A 14682-nucleotide genomic window follows, 5' to 3' on the forward strand; every position below is an offset into this window, starting at 1 on the left:
GCTTGACTTTAGCTGCATTTTCCCACTTAAAACTTTGATGTGAAGATAAGAGGGAGGAGGGAGGGATATTACCATTTTTTAAATCAATTTTTCCTCCATCCTTGGCAGCTTGTGGCCACTTCTGTGAAAAGTGCTCCTCAGACCTAGGCAGGTGTGTGGCCTGTGCTGCAGGGAAACTGCTGCATGACGGGAAGTGCCTTTTGGAATGCCCAGATGGATATTTCCCAGGCAACACTGGAAGATGCAGAGGTGAGAGACATATTTGCCTGACCTTTTCTGAAGCCCTCAAAGCACCCTCCACTTGTTGCCTGCTTTTCCCCAGATGTGGGGAGGGAATGGTAAGAGCGTGGAAGTGCGAGTGGGGACAGGGAATTTGATTTTTTTATCTTGTTCTCTTTGGTTCACTTGTGATGGATTGTTTGAAATAACCTCTTTGCCTTGTTAGGCACATTAAGACACACTGGGACACACACTTGAATCACTGTGTGAGAGTTGTTGCTGTTAGTGGTTATTAATACACATGCACTTCTGCTCTCATTAGTTCACTTAGCTGCATATCATTCCAGCTGGGAGTGTTCCACAGCTGGAGGAGGCTGTAGTCAGGAACACCACTCTCAGGGAGAAGAAGTGGGATGTTTCAGTTCTGTGTGCTCTTGTTTCTTTACCAGTTTGTCACGCTTCCTGCTCCATGTGCAAGGGACCTCTGGCTACTCACTGCACCTCCTGTTCCTTCCCTCTGGCATTACACCAGGGCCAGTGCCTGCAGGGCTGTGGAGAGGGATTTTACCAGGATCACAACGTCTGCAAGGGTAAGTTATGCACTTGGAATAAGTTCCCCAGTTTTCTACTTTGAGAAAAAGTGATTTTTCCCACATATTTTCTGCCTTCACACCCTCAGGATTTAGTGATCTGAAGGACTGTTTTTTCTCTTCTCTGTGTATGCTGCTGAAATAAATATACATTGCTTCCAAGTTTTTCTTGAGTTAAGAGGTGGATGAAATTCCACATACAACTGGTATGAAACTCCACAGACACCTGGTAGATTTGCAAAGACTGAGGTCATTGTTGCAGCAATGGAAAGCCTGAGAATTCGGAAGATGAATTTATGCTTCCTGTGAACCCTTCAGACTGCCTTTTTTTTACTGTCCCCCCTAGAGAGATTGTGCTCACCATTGCACTTCCAGAAATTAAAGGAAGATTGGCTGCCTGTGGCACAGTGCTGCACTTTTTCACTTGGTCACCAGCTTTACTCAGGAAAAGAGCTGTTATTTGGGGGTGGGGGGGGAACGATGTCCAAGTGCTTTTCTAAAATCTCTGTTCCGTTGTAGAAAGCAGATGCCCAGGTTGTTGGGCCTTGTCCTTCTCCCTGGGGAAGCTGTCCCTTGTCCTTCTCCCTGGGAAGGCTGTGGCTCTGACAGCTCTGTTCCCCCTGTGCCCAGCTTGCCACCCTTCCTGCCGTTCCTGCTCCGGCGCTGGGGCCACTCACTGCCTGCAGTGCCGGGTGCCCGAGGATGTGCTGCAGCCTCACGTGCCCAGGGAAGGAGCTCTGCATGGCCTCTGCCTCTCCCACTGCCAAGCCCGCTTCCATGTGGATAGCACAGGAGTCTGCAGAGGTGAGCAGGGCTGGGAACAGCTGTTCAAAGCTGTTCAGGGTGAGCTTGTACCACGTTTGATTCCCTACGAGCTGGGAGCTCCTGTGTTTGCCTCGTGACTGCCATCAGTGTTTAAACTCTGGAACTTTCACAGTGCCACATACTAGTACTTTTGAGGGAAAATACACTCTACATGCTATTTGTGATTGAAGGATCCAGGTACTTTTTTTAAAAATCACTGTGTTCAAGCCTACACAGCTCAGCTCAGCTTAGCTTTCTTTTCATTGAAGCCAGGTACGTGATTTTTAGCACTGACTTACTTTGAAGCAGGATCAGTCCTTAAATCCTTTTCAAAAAAGACTGAGCTCTCTCCCTCTTAGCCCTTGGATCAGGTTAAGACATCCCAGAGCAGTCTTTGCTTTTGAGGAAGCTCTTCTGCTACATGCCCTGCAGCACACATGCCATCACTGCTCCTGAAATACCAAGCAGGGAGCATTTCCATGAAGGCCAGAGTTTGGAAAAGAGGGTAACGTGTTGTCCGTTGGGGATTTGTGTGGTTTCCTACCAGTCATAGAGACAGTGACTCTATGGCCCTTAAGTAAAGTAGTAGGAGCAACAATGTAGTAGTCACAAATAACATCAACACTATTGATGGCTGTTTCTTCCTGTTGAAAAAAACCCCACATTTTCCAGAAGTGGACATACTTTAAAATCCATTTATTTTGATTTTATCTCTTCATCTCGGCTCTATGGAAAGAATCTGTACAAGCTCATTTTTTTGCCTTAGGAGATGTTAAAAAGGAAGAAGTGGCATTTTTTTTTTGGTGGAACATTTCTGTCTTTTAGGAGTGAGCTACACAGACCATAAAGTATCCAGTGCTTTGGGCTGGTTCCTGAAGGCATTAGTGTAGAGCCTCCAATCCATGCAGTGGCTGCTCCTTGTCAGGTAGTGGGTTCTCTTGGCTGAGTCCAGGGCATGGTGTAGAAACTGAGTGAGGGAATCCTTAGATGGGTGAACAGGCCTGAGCAGAGCTGACACCTCTGGATTATGTCATGGGACAAGAATCCCAGCACAGCTCTACTGTGTTAGTGATGACATTGGAAGGGGGGGGTGATTTATTGTAGAAAGGGGTGAACGCTCAGGATATCAAACTTTGAGCCCTCACTATAAAATACTCATGCAAAGTTTGTTGGTGCCCCTCTTGGAAAAACCAAACCCACAGCATTATCTGTGCAGGACAGAGGCACGTTCATGTGTAGGGTAAAGTGCTGGTTTCACAGAATAAATAATTTTATTTAATTTCATTTCTTCTCTTCTCTCTAGCCCTGTGTCTTGTCTCCGTAGAGTCCAGAAATCTGTGTCCTCCAGTCACTGCTCTAATAAATAGGAGGGTTTTAATGATTTTATGTATTTATTTAATCAGATTGCTCAGTTCAAGATGGTTTGTTATAGGGTCAGTACCAGAAAAGATGAAGAAGTGCAGTGTTTAACCGCATTCTTCATTCTTGCTGGATCATCTTTTGTAATGAGTATTCGCTTCAGGTGGCCAGTCCACCTCCATGGATGTTTGCTCCAGAATGGCTGATGATAACCATGCAGTGATGCTGGATAGAAAATCCATCCTGGAGTAACTGTGGGGTGATAACAAAAGGTGATTCCAGCATGTGGTAAGTTTGTAGAACCGCAGAGCTCTTCCAGGGAGGACAGCGGTGTCACACGGTGTTGTGATCTCAGCTTTGCATGTCAGTAATGAATTGTGTGGGTGCAAAGAAAGATTAAATGTGCAGCTGGCCTGTGCTTGTTCCTTGTCTTCAAGAACTGTGCTCTACTTTGTATTCCTTCCTCTAAAGGAAAAACACCTTCCTGTCCTTGGGGGGGCACAGCAGTCCGGCCGTATTGTGGGACAGTAACAACCAAAATAAGCCAGAACTAATTTGTGTCTTAATTTGTGTCTTCTCCTTTTCCCTCTCCCTGCAGAGTGCCACTCCTCCTGCGTGGGCTGTGTGGGGGATTCTGCCCAGGACTGCACAGCTTGTGTGGCTCCCCAGGTGCTGCTGGAAGGCAGGTGCCTCCCCGAGTGCCCCGAGGGGCTGTTCAGCCTTGGGGGCCGCTGCTCTGGTGAGTTTGCTGGGTTTCATTTGCACTGCTGCGTTTCATCCCATCCACAGTTTTAGGGCCGTTTCTCAACGCAATTAGAGATGCTCTCAGATTTATATAAAGCTGTTGAAAGTATTTTCAGGGGAGCATAGGATAGTCCAATTTCAGGAAATGGAGTCTCCTCCTAATAGGAGAGAGACGTACACTTGGAAACATAAATTATAATCAGTTTTGCTCCCCTGGACTGTTTCCCTGAAGATGCTTTTTTTTTGATTTCAGGAGGCTTGGACGGTGTTTGTAGCTGATGTGCTCTGGAAAAAAAAAAGTCTTTACTGGACAGCACCAAAAAATAAAATGCTTTTATTAGGCAAAGCCTCGAGTTTAGAGAAAAACCCTTTTCTGAAGTCCATTTACTCTATTTATTCAATTTATTCAGCCGAGGAACAACTCTATAAATAGACTTATTTGTCAGGGCATTGTAAAGATTCATCAGTTCTGAGGTGGTGCACTGCCACCGCAGAGCTGAGTAACTGCTGAGTGCTGTGTTACACAGTTTCAGGCTTATGGAAATATCTTAGAAACAAAATTTCAGTGGCGTCTTTCAAGTCCTGTGCTTTTATTCATAGAGAGCTTTAAAGGTAGTTTTAAAGAATTTTTTTACTGATTCTTAACCATAGTAATTTTATCTCCCTCAGATCTGTAGCATGTAGATGTGGCATCTGTCTTTAAGGAGGAAGGATACAAAAGCAGTCTGTGAGATATTTTTGGTCACTCTTAGCCACTTTCTGTGCCACCTTTTTGTTGAGCTTTTTGCAGACAGAATGCGTGGAAGGGCATTGTGGAGAAATCGTTCCTAGGGTTTCCTCTCATGCATATCGAAACTCTTGCCACAGTCCCAAGAGAAGTTTAATTTATCTCCCCTGTGCATCCCACTCTTTTTCTCATGTGCTGGAGAGAGGAATAACAGGGTCAATCTCTCTCTATTTTGTATTGTGTCTGGATCTATACCTTGATTAACGCAGGGAACGAATCACATTTATTAAATTGACAACTCATTCCTCATCATGTTTGTTTAAAATGAGGATGTAAGAGCCTTCCAAACCACCACCCTGCAGTCCCTGATGATACTAGAATATTTTAAGTCCATGTTTTATAGGAGTAAATGATTGTAGGAGCTGGTGTTTTGGGGAGAGGAGGGGAGTAGGGGGACAACACCAAGAGCATAACAAGTGTTGATTTTCTTGTGCAGCCTGTCACCCCTCCTGCAAGACGTGCCATGGCCCTTCTGATGGGGAGTGTTTAACCTGCCATCCCTATGCCACTCTGGCTCGTGGGAAGTGCAGGACCAGCTGCAAGGAAGAGCAGTTCCTCAACCTGGTGGGATACTGTGTGGGTGAGTAAGAGGAGCTGGCTTTGGAAGACCTGTGTGGGCCATTAACCTGCTACTTCACAGCCAGCACTGCTTGGGTCCTGAAAAGGGAGTTCAGGAAACATTTGTGATCCAGAGAAGCTGTTCATGTGGCACGTTTTTTTCCATTGCTGTGTGCATTTTTGGGAGGTAATAGGATTTCTGTGTAGGGGTTGTACAGTGTGGGTGCTCAGTGCCTGCACTTAAGCCCATCATCTGAAACCACTGATTGCATTTATCTCTTTAAAAAGAAAAATCACTTTTAATCCATCACACAGACATGTATAAACATATCCTGGGAACTGCTCCAACAGTTCCTGAGCTTTATCAAGCTGTTTTTCTGCTTTTTCAAAAAAAGCTGTGGTGTGTGAGGCTTAATCTAGGCTTAACAGTTCCAAATGAGATAAGGAGTCCTAAGAAAAGGGAAAAATGCATTAGAAGTAATAAATATATCCATTGAGAGGCTATTGTTCCCAGTTTAATATGATTCCCCTTCACAGAGACCTCTCTTTGTTTATGTCTTGAGTGGGTTTTTTTATGAAAGAATTATTTCTTTGCTCTCCACAGATTAATTCTGTGAACCATTTCTTCATCTTCCTTTTAAATGACGATGATTGTTCTGCCTGCAGAGACAAGAGGGGAGAGAAAGTGTGTGAGAAGTAGGAAAACACCCTAAAAGCATTGTACAGCTCTTTAGGAAATCAAGTTGGGGAATCAAGATGTTGGCTACAGTCAAGTAATTACAATCTGGAAATAATTCAGCATTTCAGTGTCAAGGGATGTCACTCTTTGGAGACTTGTCTTCTCAAAGTAGAAACATGCTTTCAAGGCTTGGTTCACAGTGCCTGGCATCACTGAGTGTCAGTATTCAGTGGCTTGGATCTGCGTCCTCCAAACAGGAGAGAAGGCTTAGTTTATGTCTGGTGTTTAAGCAAAGGATGTGTGTGCTACCAGTCGTGCTGCAGATAAAGAGCTCCACATCCAGGTTGTTAAGTTTCACTCATTCTTCTCATTCAGCACTGATTGAAATGCTGAATTTGCCCTTGCAAGTTATTAATTACCAGTTAAAGAGCAGCTGTCCCATAAAAGAGAACATTAAAAGCCCTGACACTCTCATAAGATATGATTTGCGTCGGGATCTAACAAAGCTTTTTCCTTTGCTTCCCAAAGCAATATATTTTTACAATTATCTTCCCATTTATCTTTAATTCCTGACCCTCTAGGAAGAATTGTGTTACAACTTATAGGGCCTGCTGTGCATTATAGCCACCTGCCATATTTTATGGACCCGGAGGGGAATATCTTTCACACAGGCTGGAGAAAACCTACTGTCACCTGAAACCATTGCCTGGGAATTAATGGTGTTATTGTACATGTTACCTGAATGAGGATTGGAACATTTGCCTTGTTAATAGAAAAGAAAAAAAAAAATCTTGTTTTCAGCAGTTGATCAAATAAGCGTTTCAGGTGTAAGCAGAAGAAAGACATCATGTCCTCAAGCTCCGAGAGATCAGTGAGTTTCTAAGCTCTGTTTTGGGCACGAGGAGTTTTTGCCAGTCTTCTCTGAGAGTGCTCAATTGATTTAATTTTATTTTATAGCTAAAGTGTACGTGCAGGAATGTGTTTGAGGCTTTAGCCAACTCCTGTTGAGCCTCAGAGCTTCCGTAGGTTTTGTTTTCCCAATTTGAAAACATTCTCATTTTCCTCTCCCTCTTATCCAAGTCAGCTTGAGCTCCAGGAAATATTGCAGTCACCAGGCTGAAAAATAGCACCACTGCTAAAAGTGTTGTCCTGCTCCTAAACCCCTGTCCTTGCATTTTTTTTAAATAAATCAGAGACCTTTATTTTTAATAAATCAGAGACCCTCTTAATCTTGAAGCTTCCCCGTTTATCTTTTCCTGATTGCATGGAAGGGCAATTAGAAGAATCCAGAGGGACTGGTGTGAAAGAAAGCTCCAAACATCCACTGATGCAGTATCCCCCAAGGTCCTCTCTCAACTTCCAGCTGCATCTTCCTTGCAAGGAAACTCCCAGTCCCCATGTTCCACAGACTTTGCTTTCTCGGGCTGTGTTGCAGCTGGGAAGATGTTCAAAGCTAAACCAGAACAGTTCACCCAGGAGCAGGCCTGCTGCCTTGCTCTTAAAGTTCCAGAAGGGACACTCTGACAACAAGAAATATATTCAGTTCCTTGTAAAATTAATGAGCTTTGGCTGTCCTTTTAGAGAGACACTGATATCATCACCGAGAGCTGGAGTTCGGCTGAGCAGAGCGAGAGGGGAACTGGGGGCTCAGCTCCACTCAGCCACTGGGGCAGCCTCCTCCAGAAGTTAGCAGCTGAGCTGCCCGAGCAGGGAAAGGGAAGTTCATTCCCCTGCTTTGATCTGGGCCCATTCGTGCCAGGCACCATCCAGCTGGCTTTCCCACCTCACGCTGCCTGGAGCAGCTCCCACCCTTTTGTGGGATGCGGGCGAGTCCCTGCAAACGCGGTTGCACTTCACCAGGAATTCTCCTTGCTGGTTTGGGGGACAGGTTCTTGTTCAGGTCTTTCAAAAGAGAGGCAAGAAAACCCCTTCCAACAGCCAAATCAAGCCAAAAATCCTGGTCAGTGCTGGGTATCCTTCTGAACCAGCCCTACTGATTTTCTGTCTGGATTTACTGTGAGGTACCACTGAATGGTATTTTCAGTCCTGACTTTAAGTTGTGCTCTGCTGAAAACCTCCGACCTTCCTTCAGAGCACAGCACAAAACTTGCATCAGGAAATACTTTCCTCAAGAGCCCCTGAGAAGGGAGATGTGTTCAAACAATACAGGTGGTTGATTGCTTAGCAAGTGGTGGAACTGAAAGGGAGAAATGCCTCTGGTTTCCTTTATGAGCATTCACAAACACTTCAGAGGTGATTTTGTCTCCCCAGCCAGCCTTCTGTGTCTTGGAACAACCTGTAATAGATACTTTCCATGTAGAAAGGGCACTGTTTTCTTGGTTTATTTGCTAGGAGAAAGCTAAAGAGGGCATGAAAGGCAAGTAACTCTGGAAATCTGTGTAAGTAATTCCATTTTACTTAACAGCGAAAATTGCTTTATAGGAAGGTAGGGAAGGTGGTTGAGGTTATTTTATCATAGAGGTGAATTGACAAGGAGGAAATCAGAGCCAGCTGAAAGGGAAGCAGGAAAACATTTTGTTTGGACAGTGGGAGGCAGTCTGAGAAACACGAGGAGGGAGGCACTGGGACTAGGAGCTGCCCTGAAGAATCCACTTGGGATACTGGAAGGAGCCTAAGGGAATGAACTAACTGTGTTACACTGACCTGCAACCAAGGGGGGATGTGAAGCCTCCAAAAAGCCAAATCCCACAGGCAGTAATGTGCCTGCTGGCTGAGCTGGAGGGAGGGTTATTGGGGAGAAGGCTGAAGCAGGAAACAAATAGAGCTGTGTGGTGTTACTGAGAAGCACAGAGAAAACACCCCCCTTCTGTTAGTCCTGGCTTCAAAGGGAGCCTGCTGTGAAAAATTGAAATCATCTTTTCCAAAACAAAGCACTTCAGTTCTTCCCTCGCTCTCCCACTCGTTCCCCAATGTCCCTCAAATTCACCATGAGCGTCAGCTCTGGGTTTTCAGCTGGTGCTGTGTGTTCTTTGATCTCCAGGCTTGCAAAGGAACAAGAGAAGTGATGGGGCTGATTCATCCTAAAACAGTAACTGAGAAAACTCTGCGTACACAGGAGCAAAAATAGAGGCTCTGAAGAGAAACCTCTGCTGCAGCAGCACATAGTTTTGTAGATACTTACATTTTAAATGTTAGTTCGGGAGAGTGTAGTTATTTACAGCAGGTTGTTTGGACACACTAAATTTTCTCTGTCTTGTTTTTGTGCTGTGTTTATGGAACCTTTTGCCCACAGGCTGGGGTTAGACTCCAGTCACTGTTGCCTTCCTGCAGGTATGGATGCAGAATTCCTCCAGGCTCCAATGTGAGCCTGTCTTCAGCTTGTAAAATTAGATTGCCTGGCAATCTGTAGTACTGCTGTCACAAGAGACAAAAGACAGAAAGTTGAACCTTCAGCAGAGACCTGACAAGAGGCCAGGTACTCAAATCAAGCCTCATTATTACATTTCTTTCAAGACAGTCGTCATTTCCTTTATAATTTTCTGAATTACCATAATGAGGATTAATTTGGCTTCCAGGTTGTCTTACACTGCACCTTTGTGCACACAAAAGGCTTGTTGTCAAACCTTTGGAAGCACCTGAGTTCAGGCAGAGGTCAGGAGACACGAGTGTGGTGCTGCTGGGGAAAAATGGGAAAAGGAAAAGGTTTTGAGGCACTGTGATACCGCTCTTGGCTTGGCTTTGAGGGCTGCAGTGGCCTCCTCAGGGTATGGATGTCTTGTTTGTGTGGGAAAATCTGAACAGCAGGAACAACAGGAGAAGGTCTTACAGCTGTACAGGTTGTGCTCTTTGTTTTTTCCACAGTGGGAGCAGAGGGAGGTGAATGCTGATGGCTTCTAGTGGAATTAAAGATAAACTTGTAGACAGAGGCACCTAAAAATCAGTGAAAGGTTTTGGGAAGTGAAAACCTTTGAGTTGGCTTTGTGCAAAGCTTTCCCAAGCTCGCTTAAGGATGGGGAAGAGGATGCTCTAACGAGGCAGGAGAGAGGCAGAGGCAAAGTGAAAATGTGATGCTCAGGAAGAACACAAGATGGGGATGAGACAAGAGGAAAGGAATCCTCCTTGTCTGCAGGGATTTCTGGTCCCCTCTCTCTTGCAGCCATCCGGAATTGCAGTGGTTGGCACCTGATGGCAGCCCCTGGGCACCAGAGAAGCAGGGAGGGGCTCTGGAAGTTATATCCTTAATGCCTCCCTTGAATTCCCTCCGTGCTCACTGCCTGTGTTATTCCCTGCTCCCTTTAGACTGCCACCCTCTGTGCCAGCAGTGCGTGGCCGACCTGTGGGACACGGGCAGCGTCTGCCTGAAGTGCCAGAGCTCCCGTCACTTGCTCCTGGGGGATCGCTGCGTTCCCGACTGTCCAGCGGGACACTACACCCAGGGCGGTGCCTGCAAACGTGAGTAGCTCCTCCAGGGGCCTGGGGTGGCTACGAAGAGCCACCTGGGAGATGTCTCACCAAATAACTCCTGTTTAGTAGAGGAGCTTTGCCCAGCTGGCAGGACACTGCACTGGGAGCAGAGCTCCCACTGGTAGGAATTTCTCGGGGGTGTTTTGCAACCTGAGATGGAACATCATCCGAGGTCTCTCACTGGAGATTGTCTTGCTCCAGTAATGGCCCAAAAGGTGATTGTTTGTAGCAGCTTCTGAAACAAAAAGCCAATTTAATTCGGCTGCATGGGGGAAGCTGCACTGATGGCACATTTTCTTTTATAACCTGTTCCGTGCATCTCCTCCGCTTTTTGTTGTTGATGTGGTTTCATGTTCCAGTCATTGTCTGAGCTGCTTTACATTCCTTGGGACTCTTAGGAGGAAATAGGTTGCTTTTCTTGTTCTGTGGCTGACAGAGACCGGGTAAAGCCCAAAGCTGAGCACAGGGCATTGCAATTTCAGAGAAAGTAATCAAGACAAGAAATTCAGGACATTAAGATTTAAGATATAGATGCTTCCTTTGCAGGAAGTGGCATTTCCTCATCCAGTCTAACAACTGATGGGTAATATTTCAAAGCTTCTCTCCAGCATTCAGGAGCTACGTGTTTATTTACCTGGTTTTGACAAATGAGGTCTCAGAGCTGCATGAAATATCCTCCATGTCACTTGATTGGAAAGGCCCCTGGGAGACAGATGTTGCCTTCCTGGAAATTTAGGCCTCAGGATAACATTTCTTCCCTTTGGTTTAAAGGCTTTGTTTAAAAGGAGTTTTGCATTATTCAGAGTATGTCAGAGCTCATATGGTGTTTTGTGCTGGCTTTAAAGATCCCCAGCACAGCGCAGGGCAGTCGCTTCTCTAATTCCTTTGCCCACTCTCACTCATGATTAATTTGACCTGATAGGTGTAATGATGGCATCAATCTTTAGGTAAAGGTCTGTCAAGAAATAAAACAGCCTAATAATTTTGTATTTACCCTCTCTGGAGAAATTAATAGGGTACACTGGCATTGTCCACTGTGCTATTTTAAATCTCTTCAGTGAGGGTAAGAAGCACAAGAGGTGAGCCTGCTTTTCCTTGAACACAAACCCTTGTTTTTGCTGTCCCTGCAGGGTGTCACCCCTCCTGTAAAACCTGCACTGCAGAGGGTCCTTTTGCCTGTTCTTCCTGCAACTCCAGCCTGGTCCTGTCCCACACGGGCACGTGTGCGCCGCGCTGTTCCCCGGGATACTTCAGGGATGACAGGCACACCTGCACACGTGAGTGCCTCTCCCCAACCATCTCTCCTTCCTCCTTTCCCGACATGTCTTTTCTTGTTCCTTTGCTTACCATTCCTGTTGCCTGGAAAAGCAAGATTTCAAGTGCCTAAAACCCCGATGTGAGTTGACAGAGGTGATCAACTGCCTCGGGAGCAGGGCCTGCGGCAGGGCTGAAATTTGGAAACAGTAGCAGTTTTGTTATTGACCCCAAAGACAACAGGGTTTGGGTCCCACGGTGAAAATCTGCGGGAGAGTTTGTGTAGGATGGATTCTGGGCTTTGTGGAAGCTTGACAAGTTGAGACCAGTTTTAATCAATCCTTACAAAGGCAAACCCCTTCCCCACTGCACTACCTGCCAGTACATGCCGTGGGAGCTGTATTGCAGCATTTATGTCCATTTTTCCACATGTGAAACCTCAGTAGAAACAGCCCTGACAGAGCTGAGCTGGGATATTGTTACCTCCTAATGATCTGCTGGAATTGATCTGGTTTAAGTCCCGTTATGCTTTATCCTACTTCTGCCATCCCTTGTGAATCTCTTGGGGCTCCTCTTTTCCTTTATTATTCTATATTCTCTCTGGCCCTGGGTTATTCCTCTATGATCACTGGCCTTGATGTTCCAAAATGCAAAATGATGTGGCCCAGAGACATAAAAAATAGGAAAAAACCTGCTTGATTTGTCCCACTATAATACACACGCCTAAAAACGAGTGAACACTTAAGGGGTTTGGTTGCTGTGAACGTGAGCACTCAGATTGGTGAAGTCCTGCATTACCCTGATTTAAATTCTCCTGATTCATGATAAAATAACTCTGTTGCAGTGAGCACAGGTATCAGTGTCATCCTATCCAGACCCAATTTTTACACTGATGAGGTCCTGTAGGAGGAAAACCATGTGGTTGCCAGCTTTACCTGCCTTTTGTTGAAATAGATGGTTCTCCTGGAACTGTTATTTCCAAATGATCAGCAGGTATGGAGACACCTTACATAAGTTCAAGAAAATAGCTGGAAGACTTTGTACCATTCTTCTGTTGATGGGAAAAAAAAAAAGGCTACTCAATAATAATGAAAAAAGGAAAGCAATAAAAAATAGGAATTAAAAAAAGGCTTCTCATTGTCCTGGCTAGTTTCCTACAAGCTCTACGAAATATTCACTGTTTTCTCCTGTGATGTGGATACTCTGTGTTGCTGACTGCACCAGAATATCTCCCTTCCTAATTAACATGCCCCTTTCTATTGAAACTTTCCTATTGATAGCTCCTGCCTCAGGACATCAAGGTACCCGTGGAATGTTCCTGAGGCCTGCACCCTTCCTGAATCTGGTTCAGGGGCTAAAATGCAAATAGATTTTTTTTTGCAAGCAAATTCAGCTTCTCTAATCTCCTTATTGCAAATGGCTTTTTAAGAAGTGTTTGTAATCCTTGGAGCAGGAGGCTCAAAGCCAAGTGTGTTGGCGCCTCGGATTTTTGTCATTCCAAGTGTCACTTGTGCCTTTTCAAGTGCTGCTGATAAGCCATGGAGATATAAACTGTCCCAGGCTGCTGGGAAACTGCCACTTGGAGGGAATGAGAATTGTTTAATCGGAGGTTGGCTGTTAGGCTGAGAAAATTGGGTCTCTCTTCAACGTTTATTTTAGTCTCATTGCACTTTTGAGGAACTCGGGGTTGGAATGAAGTTCAGGGAGATGCTGAGTGCACGTTTGGACTCTGGGAGATATTTTTAAACTCAACAGCATCCTGGCCCAGGAACAGCACAAAGCTTAACGAGTCCTTCATGGGCTTAAAAATGCAGATACTGAGTCGTGCTGATAAAACAAGCAGGCAGGATTGCTTTCGGATGCGTTTTTGGCTTACTGTTCTGGCATGCCTCCCTGGGTAACCTGATTTCTACGGATTTAGACCTCCTGTAGAATGTTTTACAGTGTTCTTTGTAGCACTTGGAAATAGTGATTTTTTTTCATGTATTCTTAAGTGAGGCGGAATCAGACTGGCACCAGAGCACCTAAAAACAGCTACTAGATTCTTCAGGCACACGTTTTGCTGGAGGTCATTTGCACCTCGGCAAAACACAGACCTTCTGTGACATTTTTGAGATGAGCTAAAACAATTAACTCTTTTGAAGAACACTGGGTCTTTGTTTCAATGAGAGCAATGAAGGTATTTTCACATTTACTTTGGTATTTGGAGGTTTTTTGGTTATAAAACTGTGTCTTGAATTAGCGTGTCAGTATTTAGCACCTAAACTGTTAGTACAGCCTCCTGAGAAGTTTGGTTCCTGGACATCAAAGAGGTGAGTTGAAATATTCTGAACCTCTGGACTTTGATCCTAGATTAAGTAAATCCCTGAATTAATTTTTTTCCTGGCGTCTTTGTTGCTCCCTGCAGCTCCAGAATTTCACGCTGTGTGCAGATAAAAAGGTAGAAATGTTAAGAGAAACTAAACGGGCCTTTCGTCCCACCAAAGTTTGCTGCCTGCATTTGCAGCAGTCTGCCATCCTCTCCAAATTTTTGTGTTTCTGGGTAAAGAATCGTATGAAACACAGGTTGATTAAAAGAAGTAAGAAAAACAGAGAAAGGGAAAGCTCTTATTTGGGGATTTGGATTCAGGATCAATATTTTACCTTCACCTGTCCAGAGGAGAGTAAGCATTAGTCTAAGAAGACATACCAGTCTTTTCCAAATAGAAGGAGGCTCTTTACATTTTGGAGGCCGTGAAAAGGAATATAACAAGCCAAAACTCCAAAATCTCCATATGTGTCTGTCAGAGAGGACAAGAGGAGTAGCAAGGCTGTAGGATAATGCCATTTTTACTTGTGCAGTTGGCTGGTGCATCAGGAATTTCACTGATTTTCTTGTCTTTCCACAGCCTGCAGCAGCCAGTGCTGGAGCTGTGACTCGGCTGCCAGCTGCACTTCATGCAGAGATCCTGCCAAAGTCCTGCTGTTTGGAGAGTGCCAGTATGAGAGCTGTGCTCAGCAGTATTACCTGGATTTTTCCAACAAGACTTGCAGAGGTGAAAAACGCGTTGCTGCTTTCAAGAAAAAAAAATAAACAAAATTAAAAATAAGTAATTAAAGTGCCTTGGCTAAGAATCCGTTGCGTGGCAGGTGGCCTGCTTTAAAAAGGGGGAAATTGTTCAGTGACAGGTTGCTTGCGAGGTTTTTGCAGTATTTTTCTCTCTTTTTGGGCAGCCTGCTGTCACATACTTGAGCCTTTCAGTGGAACAAGATTATTGCAAATC

The 14682-nt window shown here is 45.0% G+C and overlaps 1 protein-coding gene across 1 annotated transcript in view; it reads left to right on the forward strand.

Moving 5' to 3' along the window:
* FRAS1 (Fraser extracellular matrix complex subunit 1) overlaps nucleotides 1-14682 on the forward strand; it is a 70296-nt gene that overhangs the window by 18639 nt on the left and 36975 nt on the right. Inside the window, exons 14-21 of the mRNA XM_027668207.1 lie at nucleotides 109-249; nucleotides 669-809; nucleotides 1440-1613; nucleotides 3571-3711; nucleotides 4940-5083; nucleotides 10001-10153; nucleotides 11296-11442; nucleotides 14308-14454. Of these exons, the coding sequence (XP_027524008.1) occupies nucleotides 109-249; nucleotides 669-809; nucleotides 1440-1613; nucleotides 3571-3711; nucleotides 4940-5083; nucleotides 10001-10153; nucleotides 11296-11442; nucleotides 14308-14454 (1188 nt within the window). The remainder of the gene's footprint in view (nucleotides 1-108; nucleotides 250-668; nucleotides 810-1439; nucleotides 1614-3570; nucleotides 3712-4939; nucleotides 5084-10000; nucleotides 10154-11295; nucleotides 11443-14307; nucleotides 14455-14682) is intronic.

Source organism: Corapipo altera, unplaced genomic scaffold, assembly GCF_003945725.1.
Source record: "Corapipo altera isolate COAL_440 unplaced genomic scaffold, ASM394572v1 214, whole genome shotgun sequence".
Classification (NCBI taxonomy): Eukaryota; Metazoa; Chordata; class Aves; order Passeriformes; family Pipridae; genus Corapipo; species Corapipo altera.